The 22,294-nt window shown below is 40.4% G+C and overlaps 1 protein-coding gene across 1 annotated transcript in view; it reads right to left on the bottom strand.

Annotated features, from left to right (window-relative positions):
- LOC124362732 overlaps nucleotides 1-22,294 on the bottom strand; it is a 133,942-nt gene extending 111,648 nt beyond the window's left edge. Inside the window, exon 1 of the mRNA XM_046817468.1 lies at nucleotides 21,748-22,294. Coding sequence (XP_046673424.1) covers nucleotides 21,748-22,198 — 451 coding nt within the window. The 5' untranslated portion in view covers nucleotides 22,199-22,294. The remainder of the gene's footprint in view (nucleotides 1-21,747) is intronic.

The raw sequence follows: 22,294 nt of genomic DNA, 5'->3' as shown, positions 1-22,294 counted from the left end.
CAGGTTAGTAAATAACTCTCCATTTATTCACTGACAACAATTTATTACTTTCCCGAAATCCGATCATAATGTCAGTCTAATTTATAGTTTCTATTTCCACAAAAACAATTCTATTCAATTTCCAGTTAACACATACAGTGTTTTGACCCAGAAAATCACAGGTAATTTATAGTTGGGTTCCAACCTGGTCGTTTCAAATTCGCTTAAAGTCTCATATCATTAAAGTAAGACGTTAATCAAACATTCAAGCTCTCGGTCTCAAAATTATAATATTGAGACCAGAAATGCCTCTTCTAGCCTTGCACTATCACTTAAAGCGATATAACCATATGCTTTACTTTTGTTCGACAAGAAAAGAAATAAGTTTACTGTAACGTTAAAGTATTAAATGATAGTTCAATTTTAGGCAAAAGAAAAAGTACGTTTATCAGTCAAACATAGTCACATAATCTGACCAGATTCACATAATCAATCATAAAGCATACAACCTAAACTTTCTTGAAATCGATAAAGAAAAATAATTTAACTATTTTAATATTAAACCATATCAAAAATAAAATAAGGTATGATGAAATCATTGAGTTGAAAAATATGAATTACTAACTTTAATTGAAGACAAGAAAACCTGTTAAAGCACACGGACTTTTTACAGCATGTACACAAAGGCAACATGAAATATATATTTACTTTTTCATTACTTTTCCTGAGTAAATAAATCACTGAGTTTATTTAAAAAATACGTCAATAAAAATATCACTCTCAGAAGTTTTAATTTATGTAGGGATTTAAAAAATGAACATTTAATATCTTCAACTGTTATTATGTAGGCATGAACACGAAATTGCCCCATGGTGTTATTTTAAATGCCTGTAACATTTTACGACAGTTATTTATATAAAGGTCCGACAGACTTGATACATAGGTTCCATTTGGTTTAAAGAAGAACTGTTCATTTTGGGGTCAGACACTACAAAACTAATCCAGGAAAACGCTACAGTCAGTCACTTAAAGAGTCTCTTTGCGATCTGTCGGGTCCTTAGATACTCCGTTCTATCAGATTATTTCTTCTGTGCTCAGAAAAGTTATCTAAAAGAGCTAAGACTTCAACATTTTATAACGTAATGTCAACTAGAAATCGATACAACTACAATAACATCAATAATGCTGCGTCTGGACTTTGTTTTACACGGAATGAAAGATGAATAATGCGTAGAATGTTTTCGCTTTGATGCTGTTATGGGTGACATAAATAAAAATGTAAACGAACTGTAAGATAAAATAATATTACAGTATAATAAAAGTATAAAATAAGCAGAGACTACCTTACACGGTGGGGTAATAGGACATTGAATCATTTAAGTGCGGATAATTGGACTCATGGCTTATGGAGCCAAACCATCCCAGAAAAGCTTTTAAGAATTCAAAATTTCCATATTTTAGAGAGTTTGGGTTGTACTATTACCTAGCTATTTGCCCTTACTACAATAACTGAGTTAACAATTTCTCGATGTAAAAAAACAATCTAGTGCTTGTGTTAGCACCACGATACGAATGATTATAACGTAAGAGATGCAAGGTATGCAGATGCCCGTGACTCCACCACCCTCCATTATTTCACACCTCACTTGCCTCGTGTGTGTGACGTAAGGCTCAGGATCAGTCGTTAGCATCACGATACGAATGATTATAGATGCAAGGTATGCAGATGCCCGTGACTCCACCACCCTCCATTATTTCACACCTCACTGCCTCGTGTGTGTGTGACGTAAGGCTCAGGATCAGTCGTTAGCACCACGATACGAATGATTATAACGTAAGAGATGCAAGGTATGCAGATGCCCGTGACTCCACCACCCTCCATTATTTCACACCTCACTGCCTCGTGTGTGTGTGTGTGTGACGTAAGGCTCAGGATCAGTCGTTAGCACCACGATACGAATGATTATAACGTAAGAGATGCAAGGTATGCAGATGCCCGTGACTCCACCACTCTCCATTATTTCACACCTCACTGCCTCGTGTGTGTGTGTGTGTGACGTAAGGCTCAGGATCAGTCGTTAGCACCACGATACGAATGATTATAACGTAAGAGATGCAAGGTATGCAGATGCCCGTGACTCCACCACCCTCCATTATTTCACACCTCACTGCCTCGTGTGTGTGTGTGTGACGTAAGGCTCAGGATCAGTCGTTAGCACCACGATACGAATGATTATAACGTAAGAGATGCAAGGTATGCAGATGCCCGTGACTCCACCACCCTCCATTATTTCACACCTCACTGCCTCGTGTGTGTGACGTAAGGCTCAGGATCAGTCGGGCGGTCGCCAATTATCCAGGATCAATACACAGATTGTATCCATTGCTAACCGAGAATAATTACTGCAGTCAGAGTCACCGTGCCGTGCTGTACTCATTCTCATTTAAATACGACTCTCCAATACTCTTTCTTCATTTACATTTAGAAGCCGAGTCTTTTCTTGTTATTCGTCGACACTTTTATTTGTTTTATGATAATAAGTGTCTTATTCGGTCTTTTATTCATGAAACGGAAAATGTCGCTTTCGACATTAAGAGATTTACAAAATAGTACATTTAATTTGTTTTCTACTTCCATGAAATTAAGTATTATAATCAACTACCGTAAACAGGCTTGCTACGGATTAAGAATTAAGGCGTTTTATATACATTTGTCACAAACTTACATTTAATTTATCACTCCAAGAACAAGCCACTATTAATAGAATTACTGTAATATAACATGAAAAAGTGTCGGACTGATTTACTGTTTTGGCACTTTGGTCTCAAACTCTTAAGTATTTTGGCCAACGGACCACCCTAATCTTGGACACTTCTATAAATTCGAGGTCATTTAAAGAGTGAAGAGATCCAATGAGTTTTTGTAACAACACAATGAACAAATAGATTACTTTTTGAGCCGTGTCCTGTATTTACTAATAACATAATTTTTCAAATAGTCGTTATTTATGTACACTTATACCAAAGTAATGGGGAAATATTCGAATATATAAATCTTAGCCTTTTAAGGCTGATAATAATAATTTACTATAACACTATGGTGATGATACGCCAAACTGTACGGCAAACATAGCTGAATGACTTACAAAACCTTAAATATATACAAACATAGTCATTACCTTGAACACTTCCTTTCTGGAATCGCAAACTCCTCAGTAATGTTACTAATAATAATAATTCATTTTGGCTCTCCAAGTATTGATGACCACATCCCACCCAAAATAGCGTAACTAATACACTTTAAGCCGAGACATTAATTGGCTGAGCATTAGCGAATTTTGCACGAAGTTTCATTTCTATTTGATGGACATTGTATTCGATGTTGGTGTAATTTGAACATCTTGACTTTGGTCTTATTGAGTAATCATGATTGCAAAAAGAAAATTATACGATAAACAGGTTTGTAAACAGATTTGAACTCCATCATGTAACATTGTAACACGTGACATGTGGTAGATTGGTTGATGACTGGTTATATTTGATAGGATCTTCCAATGTTCTTTTGTTATCAGTTTATTTGGACATGGGCACGGTAGTTATACGATGGTGCATGTCCCTCCATCTCCATGAGATTTTGCTGAACGTTAACAAAGCCTAGATTCTATCTGTCTGTATATCTGCATGTGTGTCTATTTTCTGCTGGACATCATAAGAACGAACTGAGTTATGGGACTGAAACTTTGCATGTAACGTAATTTATACTTAGGCAACGTCGTGATTTATGATGGCCATATTCCTATGTGAAGTTTGGCTGGGCCTTTACGTAGCCCAACTATCCACAAGATACCTTGTAAACGACTTCATCGACAGATTTTACGTTTTGCACGAAGTTTATTTCTACATAGACAATGAGTTAACGAGGGTGTATGGCTATTCATGAGGTTTGTATAAGCGTTATTGAAGTCTTTCACTCAATAGTCTTTCAAATTGTTTCTGGCTGCTTTTGAACTGCAAAAATGTTGTCTTGAGAATGAAACAAACTGGACATTTTCCAATAAATTCTCACTACTGTGCCTGTTTTTAAATCAATACACAACAAATTTCATGAGTTTTTAAATTATAAATCTTAAATATGGTATAGCAAAAGTAATGGATCTTTTCCAAACCAAAGATTTAAAATTATACTTACTTTATCTTCTATATTCGCCTATTTTCATAAAATAATTTAACACATACTTCTTACAATACTACAAATGGACGTCGCTTTACATAAAATAATAAACAACATTGAGTCCGTATTTTAAACACCAATGTTAAACTCGAATAAAACGCTTATAGCAGCTCTTCTGACTATAACCGACTGGTTAATCTGAATTACGGAGCTACCTTTGTAAGTGTAATTTTCGAGATATTAGCGAGGAAAGAATGAAAACCCAATGGATTTAGCCCTCCAGGTGGCAATTAAGCAGGCCGTGCCGCGCGCTTCTCTCCCAGGCTTACTGTGCACATTCACATTGTATTGATTCTAACCATGAATGAACACGTGCTGAGTGGGTGTTTTCTGTCTTTCCAATGCTGCCTCTCAAACTGAGTCTGCTCTCATTCACTCCTCCCCTCACCCCCTTAACCTACACGACAAGCCGTGCAGCGTGCTTCTATCACAGGCTTCTGTGCACATTCACATTATGCACATTCACATTGTATTGATTCTAACCATGAATGAACACGTGCTGAGTGGGTGCTTTCTGTCTTTCCAATGCTGCCTCTCTCAAACTGAGTCTGCTCTCTTTTCACTCCTCCCCTCACCCCCTTAACCTACACGACAAGCCGTGCAGCGTGCTTCTATCACAGGCTTCTGTGCACATGCACATTATGCACATTCACATTGTATTGATTCTAACCATGAATGAACACGTGCTGAGTGGGTGCTTTCTGTCTTTCCAATGCTGCCTCTCTCAAACTGAGTCTGCTCTCATTCACTCCTCCCCTCACCCCCTTAACCTACACGACAAGCCGTGCAGCGTGCTTCTCTCACAGGCTTCTGTGCACATTCACATTATGCACATTCACATTGTATTGATTCTAACCATGAATGAACACGTGCTGAGTGGGTGCTTTCTGTCTTTCCAATGCTGCCTCTCAAACTGAGTCTGCTCTCATTCACTCCTCCCCTCACCACCCTTAACCTACACGACAAGCCGTGCAGCGTGCTTCTATCACAGGCTTCTGTGCACATTCACATTGTATTGATTCTAACCATGAATGAACACGTGCTGAGTGGGTGCTTTCTGTCTTTCCAATGCTGCCTCTCTCAAACTGAGTCTGCTCTCATTCACTCCTCCCCTCACCCCCTTAACCTACACGACAGACCATGCCGTGGCTTCTCTCCCAGGCTTACTGTGCACATTCACATTGTATTGATTCTAACCATGAATGAACACGTGCTGAGTGGGTGCTTTCTGTCTTTCCAATGCTGCCTCTCTCAAACTGAGTCTGCTCTCGTTCACTCCTCCCCTCACCCCCTTAACCTACACGACAGACCATGCCGTGGCTTCTCTCCCAGGCTTACTGTGCACATTCACATTGTATTGATTCTAACCATGAATGAACACGTGCTGAGTGGGTGCTTACTGTCTTTCCAATGCTGCCTCTCTCAAACTGAGTCTGGTCTCATTCACTCCTCCCTTCACCCCCTTAACCTACACGACAGGCTGTGCAGGTCACTTCTATCACTGGCTTACTGTGCACATTCACATTGTATTGATTCTAACCATGAATGAACACATACTGAGTGGGTGCTTTCTGTCTTTCCAATGCTGCCTCTCTCAAACTGAGTCTGCTCTCATTCACTCCTCCCCTCACCCCCTTAACCTACACGACAAGCCGTGCAGCGTGCTTCTATCACAGGCTTCTGTGCACATTCACATTATGCACATTCACATTGTATTGATTCTAACCATGAATGAACACGTGCTGAGTGGGTGCTTACTGTCTTTCCAATGCTGCCTCTCTCAAACTGAGTCTGGTCTCATTCACTCCTCCCTTCACCCCCTTAACCTACACGACAGGCTGTGCAGGTCACTTCTATCACTGGCTTACTGTGCACATTCACATTGTATTGATTCTCACCATGAATGAACACGTGCTGAGTGGGTGCTTTCTGTCTTTCCAATGCTGCCTCTCTCAAACTGAGTCTGCTCTCATTCACTCCTCCCCTCACCCCCTTAACCTACACGACAAGCCGTGCAGCGTGCTTCTATCACAGGCTTCTGTGCACATTCACATTATGCACATTCACATTGTATTGATTCTAACCATGAATGAACACGTGCTGAGTGGGTGCTTTCTGTCTTTCCAATGCTGCCTCTCAAACTGAGTCTGCTCTCATTCACTCCTCCCCTCACCACCCTTAACCTACACGACAAGCCGTGCAGCGTGCTTCTATCACAGGCTTCTGTGCACATTCACATTGTATTGATTCTAACCATGAATGAACACGTGCTGAGTGGGTGCTTTCTGTCTTTCCAATGCTGCCTCTCAAACTGAGTCTGCTCTCATTCACTCCTCCCCTCTCCCCCTTAACCTACATGACAGACCATGCCGTGGCTTCTCTCCCAGGCTTACTGTGCACATTCACATTGTATTGATTCTAACCATGAATGAACACGTGCTGAGTGGGTGCTTTCTGTCTTTCCAATGCTGCCTCTCGAACTGAGTCTGCTCTCTCGTTCACTCCTCCCCTCACCCCCTTAACCTACACGACAGACCATGCCGTGGCTTCTCTCCCAGGCTTACTGTGCACATTCACATTGTATTGATTCTAACCATGAATGAACACGTGCTGAGTGGGTGCTTACTGTCTTTCCAATGCTGCCTCTCTCAAACTGAGTCTGGTCTCATTCACTCCTCCCTTCACCCCCTTAACCTACACGACAGGCTGTGCAGGTCACTTCTATCACTGGCTTACTGTGCACATTCACATTGTATTGATTCTAACCATGAATGAACACGTACTGAGTGGGTGCTTTCTGTCTTTCCAATGCTGCCTCTCAAACTGAGACTGCTCTCATTCACTCCAATCTGTTCTCAATCACAAGACATTGATCACAAATATATATTTTTGTGTCACCCACCCACTGTGACAACAATCGTTAGTTACTACTACAGTCATGAATGTAAGATGATATTTGCGATATCGATTAGTGTTTAATTGGGCAAGGGTAAAGGAGGCCTGTTAATTTAAATACAACAAAGAAGTTAGCAAAACAAATGTGCTATCTAAATCTTATACATTTATCACAATATAAAGTAAATCATCGATTATATTTAGAATAGTTTGATTTATATTTAAATTGACAATTTACCTTTTTCCTCGCATCACTTAAAGCATTTCTTATCCAGATTACATAATTTAGCCTTACATACATTATACACGACGTAAATAAACTAACTAACAAACAAAAATATTTATTATTTAAAACACATAATAATGTAGGAGGGGTTTTTAAAGTGCACTTGATGAGAAATTGTCCTCAAAATGAGTCATAAATGGAACACTCAACATTTTCACAAATGTGAAATAATATTTCTTCCTATGGTGATACTACCATCCAAAGAATAGTGATGTATTATAAAGTGATTAGTAGTAGGTGACGCTGTTTTTATTTATACAACGTATAGTTGACATTCATTCGATTAAGCTTCGACTGTACTTATGATAAATATACATCACCATATTTCGTGTATGGGGTGAGGCGATGTTTCTCATATGTAGGAATACACTGATCTTCATTACAACTTTGGCACTAACATAAGATGTATTAACTATCGTTTGTCAAGCCACTGACAAGAATAACGAATGACTTAAAATCTTAGATCTGTAGACAGTGAATGTAGAAATATATATATTTTTAAGCCTGTGATATATCTCATTATATTTGCGAAACTGTAGTTAATATTTATAAAATAATAAACCTCTAGACTAAATCGCGATCGTTCACCGCAACCGAATTTATGGAACGGGGCACGGAACGACGCAATATCAGCGCAAACTTCATCAGGACAACAACGCGCACTAATACCGGGTTTGATTTTTAAGATAACCGGATTTATCAATTGTTTTATCTGCTTTCATTTAACAACAACTATTAATGTAAAAGTAACATAAGGTGAAATATTTTGAAATAACTACATAAATGGCTTCAATGTAGAATCGCCAAAAATATGCACACAATTGATCGAAGTAAAAACTAACTTTGCTGTTACAACTTCAACGTTATTGGGCTCCAATGAATATGATTTTTCAGACTGTTGGGTTTTTAATGAACACCCTATTGATTAAATTTTTCAACAAATATAACACGATTTGTTACAAGTACGAAGAGGTGTGCACCATATTTTATGCAGTAAGGTATTTTATGTAAAATTTGCCACAAAAGGAAGGAAAGGAATGCCACAATGTGACAAAATGTTATGCTAAGGTGCTGATTTGCATATGTGACAGCATAAAAATTATTGAAAACATTAATTCCCTGGCATATTATTTGTAATTTATATTTCGTATAATGCAATTTGTGTACACACAGACACCATTAAAATGTAAGACTAAAGTATCATAATGAGATAAAACCAATAAGAAATTGTAAAGGAACATTTATTCGTAATTTAATAATCCAAACCATTCGGCAGAAAGCCAGAAAATATAATGAAACACTGATCACAACACTTACACAATATGGGAGAAAACAAAATCAAACAAAACGTGATAAAACTCAAAGCAAGCGTATTTTCAGCATCATAAGATTACGTATCTGGTATCTTACGTCTATTGTGGAGTGGATAAGCCATGATTTACATCACAACAGGATTTACGCCGAACGTGAAATAACCTTTTCACATTTCTCCTTACAGATCTTGGTGTATTATCAAGAATAAGCATTAACTATAACGAGGTATTAATTCAATATCTGTCCTACAAAGAGGTGCCTCGCTTCACTCGCCTGTTTTCTCTGCCTCGGTCTCTAAATACAGTACTATATAGCCGAGTCACGTAATCGCTTGTTCCCTGACGCTCCATTTCGGATATGCTCGTGGCACAATCATCCAGATATAGACACTGCATCATGTGCCTCATACAGTATCATGAAGAATAATTCGACCTCCGTATGTTCTGTGGGAACTTTATATTACAAACGTGACAGTATGCCAAATATAAGTACAAGCACGGGGCAGCGATGTCACGCGTGTGTCAACGTCGAACTGCTCGTGGCACAATCAACCAGATATAGTCACTGCACTGTGCCGCATACAGCATCATGAAGCTTAATTCGACCTCCGTATGTTCTGTGGGAACTTTGTATTACAAACGCGACAGTATGCCAAATATAAGTACAAGCACGGGGCAGCGATGTCACGCGTGTGTCAACGTCGAACTGCTCGTGGCACAATCAACCAGATATAGTCACTGCACTGTGCCGCATACGGCATCATGAAGCTTAATTCGACCTCCGTATGTTCTGTGGGAACTTTGTATTACAAACGCGACAGTATGCCAAATATAAGTACAAGCACGGGGCAGCGATGTCACGCGTGTGTCAACGTCGAACTGCTCGTGGCACAATCAACCAGATATAGTCACTGCACTGTGCCGCATACAGCATCATGAAGCTTAATTCGACCTCCGTATGTTCTGTGGGAACTTTATATTACAAACGCGACAGTATGCCAAATATAAGTACAAGCACGGGGCAGTGATGTCACGCGTGTGTCAACGTCGAACTGCTCGTGGCACAATCAACCAGATATAGTCACTGCACTGTGCCGCATACAGCATCATGAAGCTTAATTCGACCTCCGTATGTTCTGTGGGAACTTTATATTACAAACGCGACAGTATGCCAAATATAAGTACAAGCACGGGGCAGTGATGTCACGCGTGTGTCAACGTCGAACTGCTCGTGGCACAATCAACCAGATATAGTCACTGCACTGTGCCGCATACAGCATCATGAAGCTTAATTCGACCTCCGTATTTTCTGTGGGAACTTTATATTACAAACGCGACAGTATGCCAAATGTAAGTACAAGCACGGGGCAGCGATGTCACGCGTGTGTCAACGTCGAACTGCTCGTGGCACAATCATCCAGATATAGTCACTGCACTGTGCCGCATACAGCATCATGAAGCTTAATTCGACCTCCGTATGTTCTGTGGGAACTTTGTATTACAAACGCGACAGTATGCCAAATATAAGTACAAGCACGGGGCAGCGATGTCACGCGTGTGTCAACGTCGAACTGCTCGTGGCACAATCATCCAGATATAGTCACTGCACTGTGCCGCATACAGCATCATGAAGCTTAATTCGACCTCCGTACGTTCTGTGGGAACTTTGTATTACAAACGCGACAGTATCCCAAATATGGCCACAAGGGCGGTACATTAATGTCATGTTCGGATGTACCCGTAATTCTTGCCAAGAGAACCAGTAATTGCATCAGAACATAAATAGCTAAAAATGTCTGAGATGCCAGTAAAACAAATTCACTTTAAGCTGGGTGACATTGACATTCGAACTCTGCACTGCCGACCGTGGAGTACATTGAGCCACCACTTTCCTGAAGTATTGAGTAAGCATTAAACAGTTATTGTAGTTGTTTCGGGAGTACGAGTATTAAATCTATGCGATTCGTTTTTTAGCCTATCCAGAATACAAAACTTCCATAATTACTTGAGATGACGACTTATACATGTTTTGCAACCCACCAAGCATCAATCAGTGATGAGGATAGCCAGAGAGGATACCTTACTTCACTATCGTGCTGTAGTGTGAAAATCTGTGAAAAAAGCTTATCGGGAATTTAAGCATTAACTGTACGATTCAACCATCTCAAAGTCCCAGAAGTACTAGATGTAACTTTACAAAACAACCTGTAATAAAAGTAGAAATAGATAATGAAACACACAAATTCCAAGTGTTGGAGGAATTTTAAAGATCTTTTCATTATCCGGTCGTCACAGGACAATGTTCCACTCGAAACATTAAATTACAAAGCGAGGTTAGGTCTTTTCTTGCATTAATCCCTTGGAAAATAAAATAAAATTCCTTAAGTAGGAGTATAATCAATCACCTTAATCATTTCAATTTTCCAGGCCGAAAAACAAGATAAAACACCGCTGCAGACTGATCCACCCGATCCTCTAGTCTGAGTTCCAACTTCAATTCTGCAAAAGTTATTTCAAAAAAGAATTGACTCGTTGTTCTAAGTATCTGGGCTCACATACTGTGACACACCGGGAATAACAGAACTGAACTGAAGACAATGATCGTCCACCACGGCCCATGCGATTAACTTGTGACCTTTCACCGACCACTTCAAACACAATGGAATTCTGCTACAAGAGGCTTGACATTCGACATTCGAAAACCATTTCACAGTCCTAACATTGCCACAACGCTAGTGTTGGCAAAGTGGCTTAACACTGTCAATTCCCTTTGCGACATCTATAGATCTGACGTACCACGTCTCTGACACTTAGGACTATGACATTCTCAGCACATGTATTGTCGTCAAAGCAAAGCTGGCGTAAATCGATTGCGTTCATCTCTCGAAAGCGCTGATGAAAAAGTTATTATTGAGACTCCTGACTAAACGGGTCGAAAATCGAATGGCGAACAGAATGAAAGATTCTATCAATAAATAGTCCTATTGCTCAAAATATTATCAGGGGAGCCTCCAAAGCCTAAAACTACTTGAACGCTGGAGTTCGCCATCTACTGCCTACGGGTAACACAATCAAGCTCGGAAACACGAATGTAAGAGAACCTACGGGTCCCAGAGGCACCGGTAAACCAATTGGAACCGGAATAACGGCTAGCCAAAAACAGGCGTTATTGCTCAGCCACCACTTTTATTTATAATACAAACAGTTCTGGTCACAAAAGGATACTACCTTTTAACAGTTCGGTTCATAATATTTTATATACATTTCAGGCCCATGTAGATTTCTATTTCCCAATCAATTTATATATTTTATATCATTATATGTATTTTTACTGTACTAATTGAGGGTAACATTTGAACATTTCCGAATATCATAATTAGGCAAATTTGTGGATATTATTTTCCAAATTACTTTATTACCGTACACTTTGGTCAATTCCTTATACTTCCATTCGATAGTTTTGCTCAGTAATTCGAGTTGTTGTCATAACAAACTATGTTGTACATTCAGGCTCCTCGCAATCAGCCCAACACAATGTTTTGGGATTATAAGTGTATTTACTGTACACGCCTCAACTGATATGCTTATCAATGTTTTGCATTATTTCGAGTATCAATTGAATATACCAAGAATTGAGTATATCAATCTAAAAATTCTATCTTATGGGAATTTTTATGTCCTTTCACCAAAAACCAAATTCTAGGATTCAGAATTTTCCTGTATCATGCATCATTAGCTGGACCAATGATATATAACCTGTTTGGAAGCACGCAGCAAATAGTATTCATGTCAATAAGTAGCACTTACTGACATGAAAGATACTTGCTCCGTATTTACAATGGGTTACATATGCGCTCGTATATGATTGACTGGCTCATTCGGTGCCCATACCCGTATTCATTGTACTGTAGTAGGCATTAAAATATTAACAGACTGAATAATTCGAGTAATTAGTAAATAAAGAGAACAAACGTTTATTTACAGACTAACAATCGCCCACCATCTGACATCTCTTGAGTTTCCAAACTACCTACATAAACATTACAAATTACACAAACATCAGCCAGGCAACTTAACGGAACATTGGCAGCCTATTCAGGCTTACTGAGCTTATATAAATATTTGTTGTAACTTTGAGATACGCCTGCCACCTTAGTGGCCCAGCACCAGATCGTACTGACATCTGCTCGGTCTTAAACTTCAGTTAGTGAGTAAAAACAATTTACATTTACAAGAGTTAATGCCAGCATTTGAATGACTTATCAAATATATATTTTCATAATAAGGGATATTTCTTTACTTAGTAACTTGCTCCGCTCATATTAACTATTATTATTATTCTCAACGGTTAACTTGCTCCACTCATTTCTACTCTTTACTTTGGACCTGATAACTAAGTTAGCTTCCTTCGCTCACATGAGCAATCTTAACAGCGTCGTGTTGTCCGCCTACGATCTCGGAAACTGGTAACTTGCTCCGCTCATATCTACTCTTGGACTTTGGACCTGATAACTAAGTTAGCTTCCTTCGCTCACAGGAGCAATCTTAACAACGTCGTGTTGTCCGCCTACGATCTCGGAAACTGGTAACTTGCTCCGCTCATATCTACTCTTGGACTTTGGACCTGATAACTAAGTTAGCTTCCTTCGCTCACAGGAGCAATCTTAACAACGTCGTGTTGTCCACCTACGATCTCGGAAACTGGTAACTTGCTCCGCTCATATCTACTCTTTGGACTTTGGACCTGATAAAAACTTAAAAGTTAGCTTTCCTCGCTCACAGGAGCAAACTTAACAACCGTTATGTTTCCACAATAACGATCTTTCCGGAAACTGGTAACTTGCTCCGCTCATGTCTAACTCTGGACTTTTACTGATAACTAAGTTAATTTCCTCCTCACAGGAGCAATCTTAACAACGTCGTGTTGTCCACCTACATTCTCGGTAACTGGTAACTTGCTCCCGCTCATATCTACTCCTTGGACTTTGACCTGATAAATAAAGTTAGCTCCCTCGCTCACAAGAGGAATCTTAACAACGCATGTTCTCCACCTACGATTGTGGAAACTGGGTAACTTGCTCCGCTCATAGCTACTCTTGGACTTTGGACCTGATACTAAGTTAGCTTCCTTCCTCACAGGAGCAATCTTAACAACGTCGTGTGTCCACCTACGATCTCGGAAACTGGTAACTGCTCCGCTCCATATCTACTCTTGGACCTTTGAGGACCTGATAACTAAGTTAGCTTCCTTCGCTCGCAGGAAGCAATCCTTATCAACGTCGTGTTTGTCCGCCTACGATCTCGGAAACTGATAACTTGCTACCGCTCATGCACTCTTGACTTTGAACCTGATAACTAAGTTAGCTTCCTCGCTTCACAGGAAGCAATCTTATCAACGTCGTGTTGTCCACCACGATCTCCGAAACCTGGTAACATGCTCCGCTCATATCTATCTTGGACTTTTGGACCTGATAACTAAGTTAGCTTCCTTCGCTCGCAGGAGCAATCTTAACAACTCTGTGTTGTCCGCCAACGATCCTCGGAAACTGTAACATTGCCATTCCGCTCATGTCAAATCTTGACTTTGACCTGATAACTGAAGTTAGCTTCCAGTCGCTCACAGGAGCAATCTTAACGTCATGTTGTCCGCGTACGATTATACATCGGAAACTGGTAACTTGCTCCGCTCATATCTACTCTTGGACTTTTGCCTGATAACTAAGTAGCTTTCCTTGCGCTCACAGGAGCAATCTAACAACGTCGTGTTGTCCACCTACGATCTCGGAAACTGGTAACTTGCTCCGCTCATATCTACTCTTGGACTTATGACCTGATAACAAAGTTAGCTTCCTTTCGCTCACCAGAGCAATCTTAACAACGCTCGTAGTTGTCCACCTACGATCTCGGAAACTGTGTAACTTGCTTCCGCTCATATCTACTCTTGGACTTTGGACCTGATTACTGAAGTTACTTCCCTACGCTCACAGAGCAATCTTAACAACGTCGTGGTGTCCCACCTAACGATCCCGAAACTGGTAACTTGCTCAGCTCATATTACATCTGGACTTTGGACCTGATAACTAAGTTTAGCTTCCTCGCTCACAGGAGCAATCTTAACAACAACGTTATGTTGTCCACTCTACGATCTCGGAAACTGTGTAACTTGCTCCGCTCAATGTCTATACTCTCTGACTTTTACCCTGATAACTAAGTTAGTTTTCCTTCAGCTCGCCAGGAGCAATCTTAACAACATCGTGTTGTCCGCCTACGATCACGAAACTGGTAACTTGCTTCCGCTCATGTCTACTCCCTTGGACTTTGGAACCTGATAACTAAGTTAGCTTCCTTCGGGCTCGCAGAGCAATCTTAACAACGAACGTGTTTCCGCGTACGATATCGAAAAAAAACCTGGGGGGGGTAACTTGCTCCGCTCAATCTACTCTTGGACTTTGACCGGATAACTAAGTTAGACTTCCCTCACTCACGTGGAGCAATCTAACACGAACGTCGTGTTGTCCACCTACATCTCGGAACTGGTTAAACTTGCTCCCGCTCATAGCTACTCTTGGACTTTGACCTGATAACTAAGTAGCTTTTCTTCGCTCACAGAGAGCCAATCTTTAACAACGTCATGTTCGCCACCTACGATCTCGGAAACTTCTAACTTGGCTCCGCTCATGTCTACTCTTGACTTATGTGACCTAGATAACTAAGTTAGCTTCCTCGCACGCAGGAGCAATCTTAACAACATCGTGGTTGTCCGCCTACGATCTCGGAAACTGGTAACTTGCTCCGCTCATGTCTACCTCTTGGACTTTGACCTGAAAACTAAGTTATCTTCCTTCGCTCGCAGGAGCAATCTTAACACGTCGTTTGTCCGCGTACGATATCGAAACTGGTAAACTTGCTCCGCTAAGTATCTACTCTTGAGACTTATGCCTGATAACTAAGTTAGCTTCCATCGCTCACGAGGAGCAATCGTAACAACGCGTGTTGTCCACCTACGATCTCGGAAAACTGGTAACTTGCTCAGCTCGATGTCACTCTTGGACTTTTGGCCCCTGATAACTAAGTTAGCTTCCTTCGCTCGCAAGGAGCAATCTTAACAACGTCGTGTTGTCCGCGTACGATATCGGAAACTGGATAACTTGCTCCGCTCATACTACTCTTGGACTTTGGACCTGAATAAACTACTAAGTTAGCTTCCCTCACTTCACTGAGCAATCTTAAACAACGTCGTGTTGTCCACGCTACGAATCACGGAAACTGGTAACTTGCTCCGCTCATAGCTACTCTTTGGACCTTTGGACCTGAGAACTAAGTTAGTCTTCTTCGCTCACAGGAGCAATCTTAACAACGACATGTCTCCACCTAACGATCTCGAAACTTCTAACTTGCTCCCGCTCATGTCTACTCTTGGGCTTTGTACCTGATAACTAATTTAGCTTCCTTCGCTCGCAGGAGCAATCGTTAACACATCGTGTGTCCGCCTACGATCCGGAAACTGGTTAACTTGCTCCGCTCATGTCTACTCTTGGACTTTTGGACCTGATAACTAAGTTAGCTTACCTTCCGCTCGCAGGAGCAATCTCTTAACAACGTCGTGTTGTCCCGTACGATAATCGGAAACTGGTAAACTTTGACTCCGCTAATATCTACTCTTGATACTGTAACCTGATTAACTAAGTTAGCTTCCTTCGCTCACAGGAGCAATCGTAACAACGTCGTGTTGTCCACCTAACGATCTCGAAACATGTAACTTGCTCCCGCTCAATGTCTACTCTGACTTTGGACCTGATAACTAAGTTAGCTTCCTTCGCTCACAGGAGCAATCTTAACAACGTCGTGTTGTCCACACCTACGAATCTCCGGAAACTGGTAACTTGCTCCGCTCATATCTAACTCTGGACTTTGGACCTATTAACTAAGTTTAGCCTTCCTTACGCTCGCAGGAGCAATCTTAACAACGTCCGTGTTGTCCGCCTACGATCTCGAGAAACTGGTAACTTGCTCCGCTCAGTCTACTTCATTGGACATTAGGACCTGATAACTTAAGTTAGCTTCCTTCGCTCACAGGAAGCAATCTAACGTCAGTTGTCCGCGCAACGATAATCGAAACTGGTAAACTTGCTCCGTGCTCATATCTACTCTTGGACTTTTGACCTGATATACTATAAGTTAGCTTCCTTCGCTCACAGAGCAATCTTAACAACGTCGTGTTGTCCACCTACGATCTCGGAAACTGGTAACTTGCTCCGCTCATATCTACTCTTGGACTTTGGACCTGATAACTAAGTTAGCTTCCTTCGCTCACAGGAGCAATCTTAACAACGTCGTGTTGTCCACCTACGATCTCGGAAACTGGTAACTTGCTCCGCTCATATCTACTCTTGGACTTTGGACCTGATAACTAAGTTAGCTTCCTTCGCTCACAGGAGCAATCTTAACAACGTCGTGTTGTCCACCTACGATCTCGGAAACTGGTAACTTGCTCCGCTCATATCTACTCTTGGACTTTGGACCTGATAACTAAGTTAGCTTCCTTCGCTCACAGGAGCAATCTTAACAACGTCGTGTTGTCCACCTACGATCTCGGAAACTGGTAACTTGCTCCGCTCATATCTACTCTTGGACTTTGGACCTGATAACTAAGTTAGCTTCCTTCGCTCACAGGAGCAATCTTAACAACGTCGTGTTGTCCACCTACGATCTCGGAAACTGGTAACTTGCTCCGCTCATATCTGCTTGGGCTTCAGGCTTGCTGAGGACGCGCTTCCTTCTCCCACATGGGCACCCAATTAGTATTTCTTTGCGGTTAAAATGTTTGTAGTAGGTATCCCCATATATTTATTTACGAAAAGCTACGTTTAGTATATTTTGGAGTAACAAAAAAGAATTATTAAGTTTGATTGCTCTACTTGAGAACGTTGTAACAAATTTTAATTTTCCAAAGAATGTAATTTTCAATTTATTTCTAATAAAGACTACATATTTCGGTTAAAATATAAAACTTAAGTTTTGTTCCATGAAAGAGTTTTCTCTTTAATTTTATACTCTATTGGTTAATAAAACATTAAATTATTTGGGTTTTGTTTAAATTTAAAAAATATTAAATACCTTTAAAATCTGTAAGCATAATTTTCCTGTTTTGAACAGAAACTCGTATGTGTTCAGTATACGAATGAGATTATTTGTAATAATTAATTTTGCTCTGACGTCCACAAGTTTGACTCCGGCAGACTCCGATGTACTAATCCACTCGAGCAGCAAGTTTGAAAACATTTCATTCGAAAAAAAAAAAAAAAAACAAATAGTCCATTCATATTACACGTAGAGAGACGCTCAATCTGATTCATCACTGAAATGTTTAAAACATTGCTTTTTATTAACAATATTTAAATATATACCTTCCCTTTTGCTAGCGATGATGTCCGAATATTCTATTTTTTAAACTAATGTGATTTTTACTAAATAATTTACCCAAGTTGTACACGAAAATGTACGATAAAAAATCAAATACATAATACATTTTGAAATCTTATAAATTAGTTATATAATTTCTATTTTTAGCGATCTATTGTTATATTACCTAAACCTTGAGCGGTTGACGAAATCTACCAAACATGATCGTGACGGTTGAAGGCGAAGAGACGAGCTTGATTAGTGGACAATTCGTGGGTTAATTTTGTATGTCTTATGAATACATACAAAATTAACCCAAGGACTGCACAGGGGAGTTCATTAGTTCATGCATGTTTAATAATCCTTATATTTGTAATATTACAACAACAGACAAACAAAGATATCATTACATGAAAATGTAAATTAGCCAGCTTTACACGAGCTACATCTATTTATCTCCACATTAATCATACTCGCATAACTATTGGGGTCCATTTTGTATCTACGCCATTATACTTATATTTATCCCCGAGCTACAGTCGTAAAATTTTCAATGTAGAAACAAGCCACCAGGAGCGATAATAGGACAGGAGCTCATCTACTAATTTCGTTATGTTAGCAGTAGAAAACTTCTGAGTGGCTCCCAACTTTTATCACGAAAAGTTAAAAAGATAAAGAGTGATGGATGGCATTTTTAGTTACCTGTCTCACAGGCAGACAGCTGATTTCCGCCATTTAGTACCAAACTTTAGTATCAGAGAACTCTAGTTTTTGCTGCCAATGTTACAATCCATTACTACTGTCACTAAACTTCACATAGATAAAGTATTATTTATGGGATTTTGAGTTGCATGTTTCCAAAATCCCCCAAGATTGTCAACATTGAGTAGCGAACTGCAATATCACTAAACTAAAGAGAACTCTTTTTGGGCTAGCACAAGGCGTACACATCTTGCGACTAGGAACATGTTGTCACAGAAAGTTAAAGAGACGAAGAGTGATTGATACCAGTTTGGGTTTTCAAAATGGCTATTGCATTTAGTGCCACAAGATTCGCCGAGAACCGATCCTAGCACAGTGAATAGCAAATTCCAGTATCACTGAACTCTATCGATATTTTTAAACATTTCCATGGTATGGTAGAAAGTACACACTACTGATGACTGTTGTCATGAAAGGATGAAGAATTGATATTTTGATATGCTTTCTTTCAAATTCCCACGAGGTCTATATTGTCTTATGGGCAAATCATATTATAATTTGACTCTTATCAATATTGCTGCCAACTTTAGTGCACTAGAACAAGGCGGACACTTTTGGTGACCAATTATGCTGTCACGAAAGGTTAAAGAAAAAGGAGTGGTTGATGGCATGTTGAGTTGCTTGTTACTTAAGTTACCACGAGACCTGATCCCCGCTATTGAGTAGTATACTTTGCTATCACTGGACTCTATCACATACTGCCAACTTTACTGCACCAATACAAGGCAAACACTTTGGTTGACTCATCACATGTTGTCACGAAAGGTTAGAGTGAAAATAGTGATTGATTGCATGTTCAGTTCCTTGTACTTCAAGTTCTCACGAGAGCTGACCCCTGCCATTGAGTAGTAACTCTTAACATAAATTGACTCTATAAATATTGCTACCAAATTTATTGCATTAGTACTAGGCAAATACTTTGGGTGAATCGCAAAATGGTATCGAGAAAAGAGTGATTGATGATGGCATGTTGATTGTCTCTGAAGTTCCCACGGGAGCTAATAGAAACCCTCACTATCACTGTAATCTACCAATATTTGTGAATGTTGTGTTTCGCTCCAGTTAACCTTCCTTTTAGTGCAGTGTCTGTGATCTGACACTGTCGCATATTGGACAACTGGAATCTTGTTTGTCTGAAAGGCTCTAAAAAAATCAATCACAAAGAAGCCCAAAACGAATTGTTGCACTGTTTCGTAGTAACAATTATGTAACTCAATTCTGCACCTGATTACACATAGATTACTCTATATTTTGTAGTCTATGTGTCTCTGATGTCGAAACGACGCAAAGAGTTCCTTTTGAGCTTCCCCGTCGCCGTCTTTTTTTAGATGGGTTCAGACGAACTTGACTTCAGAATTCAGCACTACAAGGCAGGTGGATTGGAGCTAACTTCAAATTTCACATCGAATTAACCCCTCCCACTATAGCTACGCTACCAATATTGCTGCTAACTTTAATGCACTGGTACAAAGCAAACACTTTTGGTTACTCACAACATGTTGTCACGAAAGGTTAGAGAGAAAAGAGAGATTAATTGCATAGTTAGTTGCTTGTCTTTTAAGTTCCCACGGGAACTAATCCCGATAATTGAATAGCAACACTTACTATCACTGTAATCTACAAATATTGCTGCCAATTTTACTGCAACGGTACAAGGCAAACACTTTTACTGACTCACAACATTTTGTCACGAAAGTGTAAAGAGAAATGAGTGATTGATGGCATGTTTGAGTTGCTTGTCTCTGAAGTTCCCACGGGAGTTGATCCCCGCCTTTCAGCATCTAACTTTATTATCACGGGACCTCAGTTTATGATGCCAATTGACTTGAAAGACGGAACAAATGCGTGGCTAATACTTCTTGTAGTTTATTGAATAAAAAACTATGACATAATAGTATTACATAGAGGCTAAATTTTACTGCAAATTTTCTGGTCAAGGTTAATGTCGTGGTGATTTATAGTCAACGGAAACTTAAAGAGATAGAGTTATTGATGGCATTTTGAGTTGCCTATTTCCAAAGTTCATTCAAGAGCCAATGAGTAGCAACTTTAGTACCTCTGTACTCAATCGATGCTGATGCTATTTTCAATGGCCAAGAACAAGAACACTTCTTGTGACTAAGAACCTGTTGTCACGAAAAGGGTAAAGAGTGATTGATGGCATTTGGAGCTGTCTATCAAATCCTCCAGAGAGATGATGCTGACCATTAAATAGCAAACATTAGTATGACTGGGCTCGATATTGCTATCAATTTCAGTGTGCTAGGACAAAATGTAAACTTCTGTTTACTATATACTTGGTGTGAGGAAATATCAACGTGATACAGAGAAATTGGTGGCATTTCGAGTTGCCTGTGTCCTAAATTTCCACGAGGGCAGATCCCCGCACATTGAGTAGCAAATAATGGTACCACTAAGTCTACTTACTCATACAACAGTAAGAGGCAATTATAACCCAACTACATGACAGAGTTGATCTCTATTGTTTACTAATAAAGCTGATAATTGAAATGGTTATTTTTCTAACCCAAAAAACAGGTACATTAATTAATTACACAATTTTAACAACTATTGTGAAACAAACTCAATTAAACTACATTCGTGTTTAAAGGTTGAATTTGGTAATTTCAAAATATCCATATTTATAAACAAAGCCATTTTAACTCTTCACAGACTTCCATTTTAAGCCAGCTATTATTACAACAACAAAATAGTTCTTATTTAAACACCTCCCTTGTTGTGCATTGCGGAATCGCTTTGTAATATGCACGTAAGTTGGATTTCCTAATAATTAATTACAGTTTCTATTTACGTAGAACATTACTCGGTAGACCGTGTGACATGCACATTATACTAGTGACAGTGCCGCATGGTAGTACCTGAAGCGTATCCCGGCTCGGGTTCATCATCCTCGGAGCCGGACAGGTCGTGCACGCGACACTGGTGGTGATGGACCAGGGCCGCGGACTGGTGGAGGAAACACTCGTGCCTTAGGATGGTGGTGGTGGAACCGGGGCCCATGGTGACTCCACGGGGCAGTGAGTTGAGGCCGGGGGGTCGAGGTGGGTTGCCACACAACACGAGGGCCAGAGCGCCTCCGGGCCCGCCGAACTCCATGTCGCCGAGGGAGGGTCGTCGCGATACGGGCAGAGGAGGCGGCGCGTAGTCGTCGTCCTCCACGGATCCGCTGCTGCCCCCGCTGTTGGAGGCTCCGGGGGCGGCAGGACTGCTGGCAGGTACCTGCTGGGGTGTGGGGGTCGTGGCCTGTCTTCGTGCCGGGGACCTGCCGCGGTCCTGCACCGTCGTCGCGCTCCAGTAGCCCCACGCCATCTTCCTCTAGCCTAGCCCGGACATCGAGTTCACTACCGAACGGAGACTGCAGGTAGGATAGGTGAGGTTTGACTGAGGGACCCACCCCGGCTGTGA

Source organism: Homalodisca vitripennis, chromosome 5 (genome assembly GCF_021130785.1).
Source record: "Homalodisca vitripennis isolate AUS2020 chromosome 5, UT_GWSS_2.1, whole genome shotgun sequence".
Taxonomy (NCBI): Eukaryota; Metazoa; Arthropoda; class Insecta; order Hemiptera; family Cicadellidae; genus Homalodisca; species Homalodisca vitripennis.
Note: the sequence above shows the minus strand (reverse complement) of the source record. Positions and strands in the feature narration are given on the sequence as shown.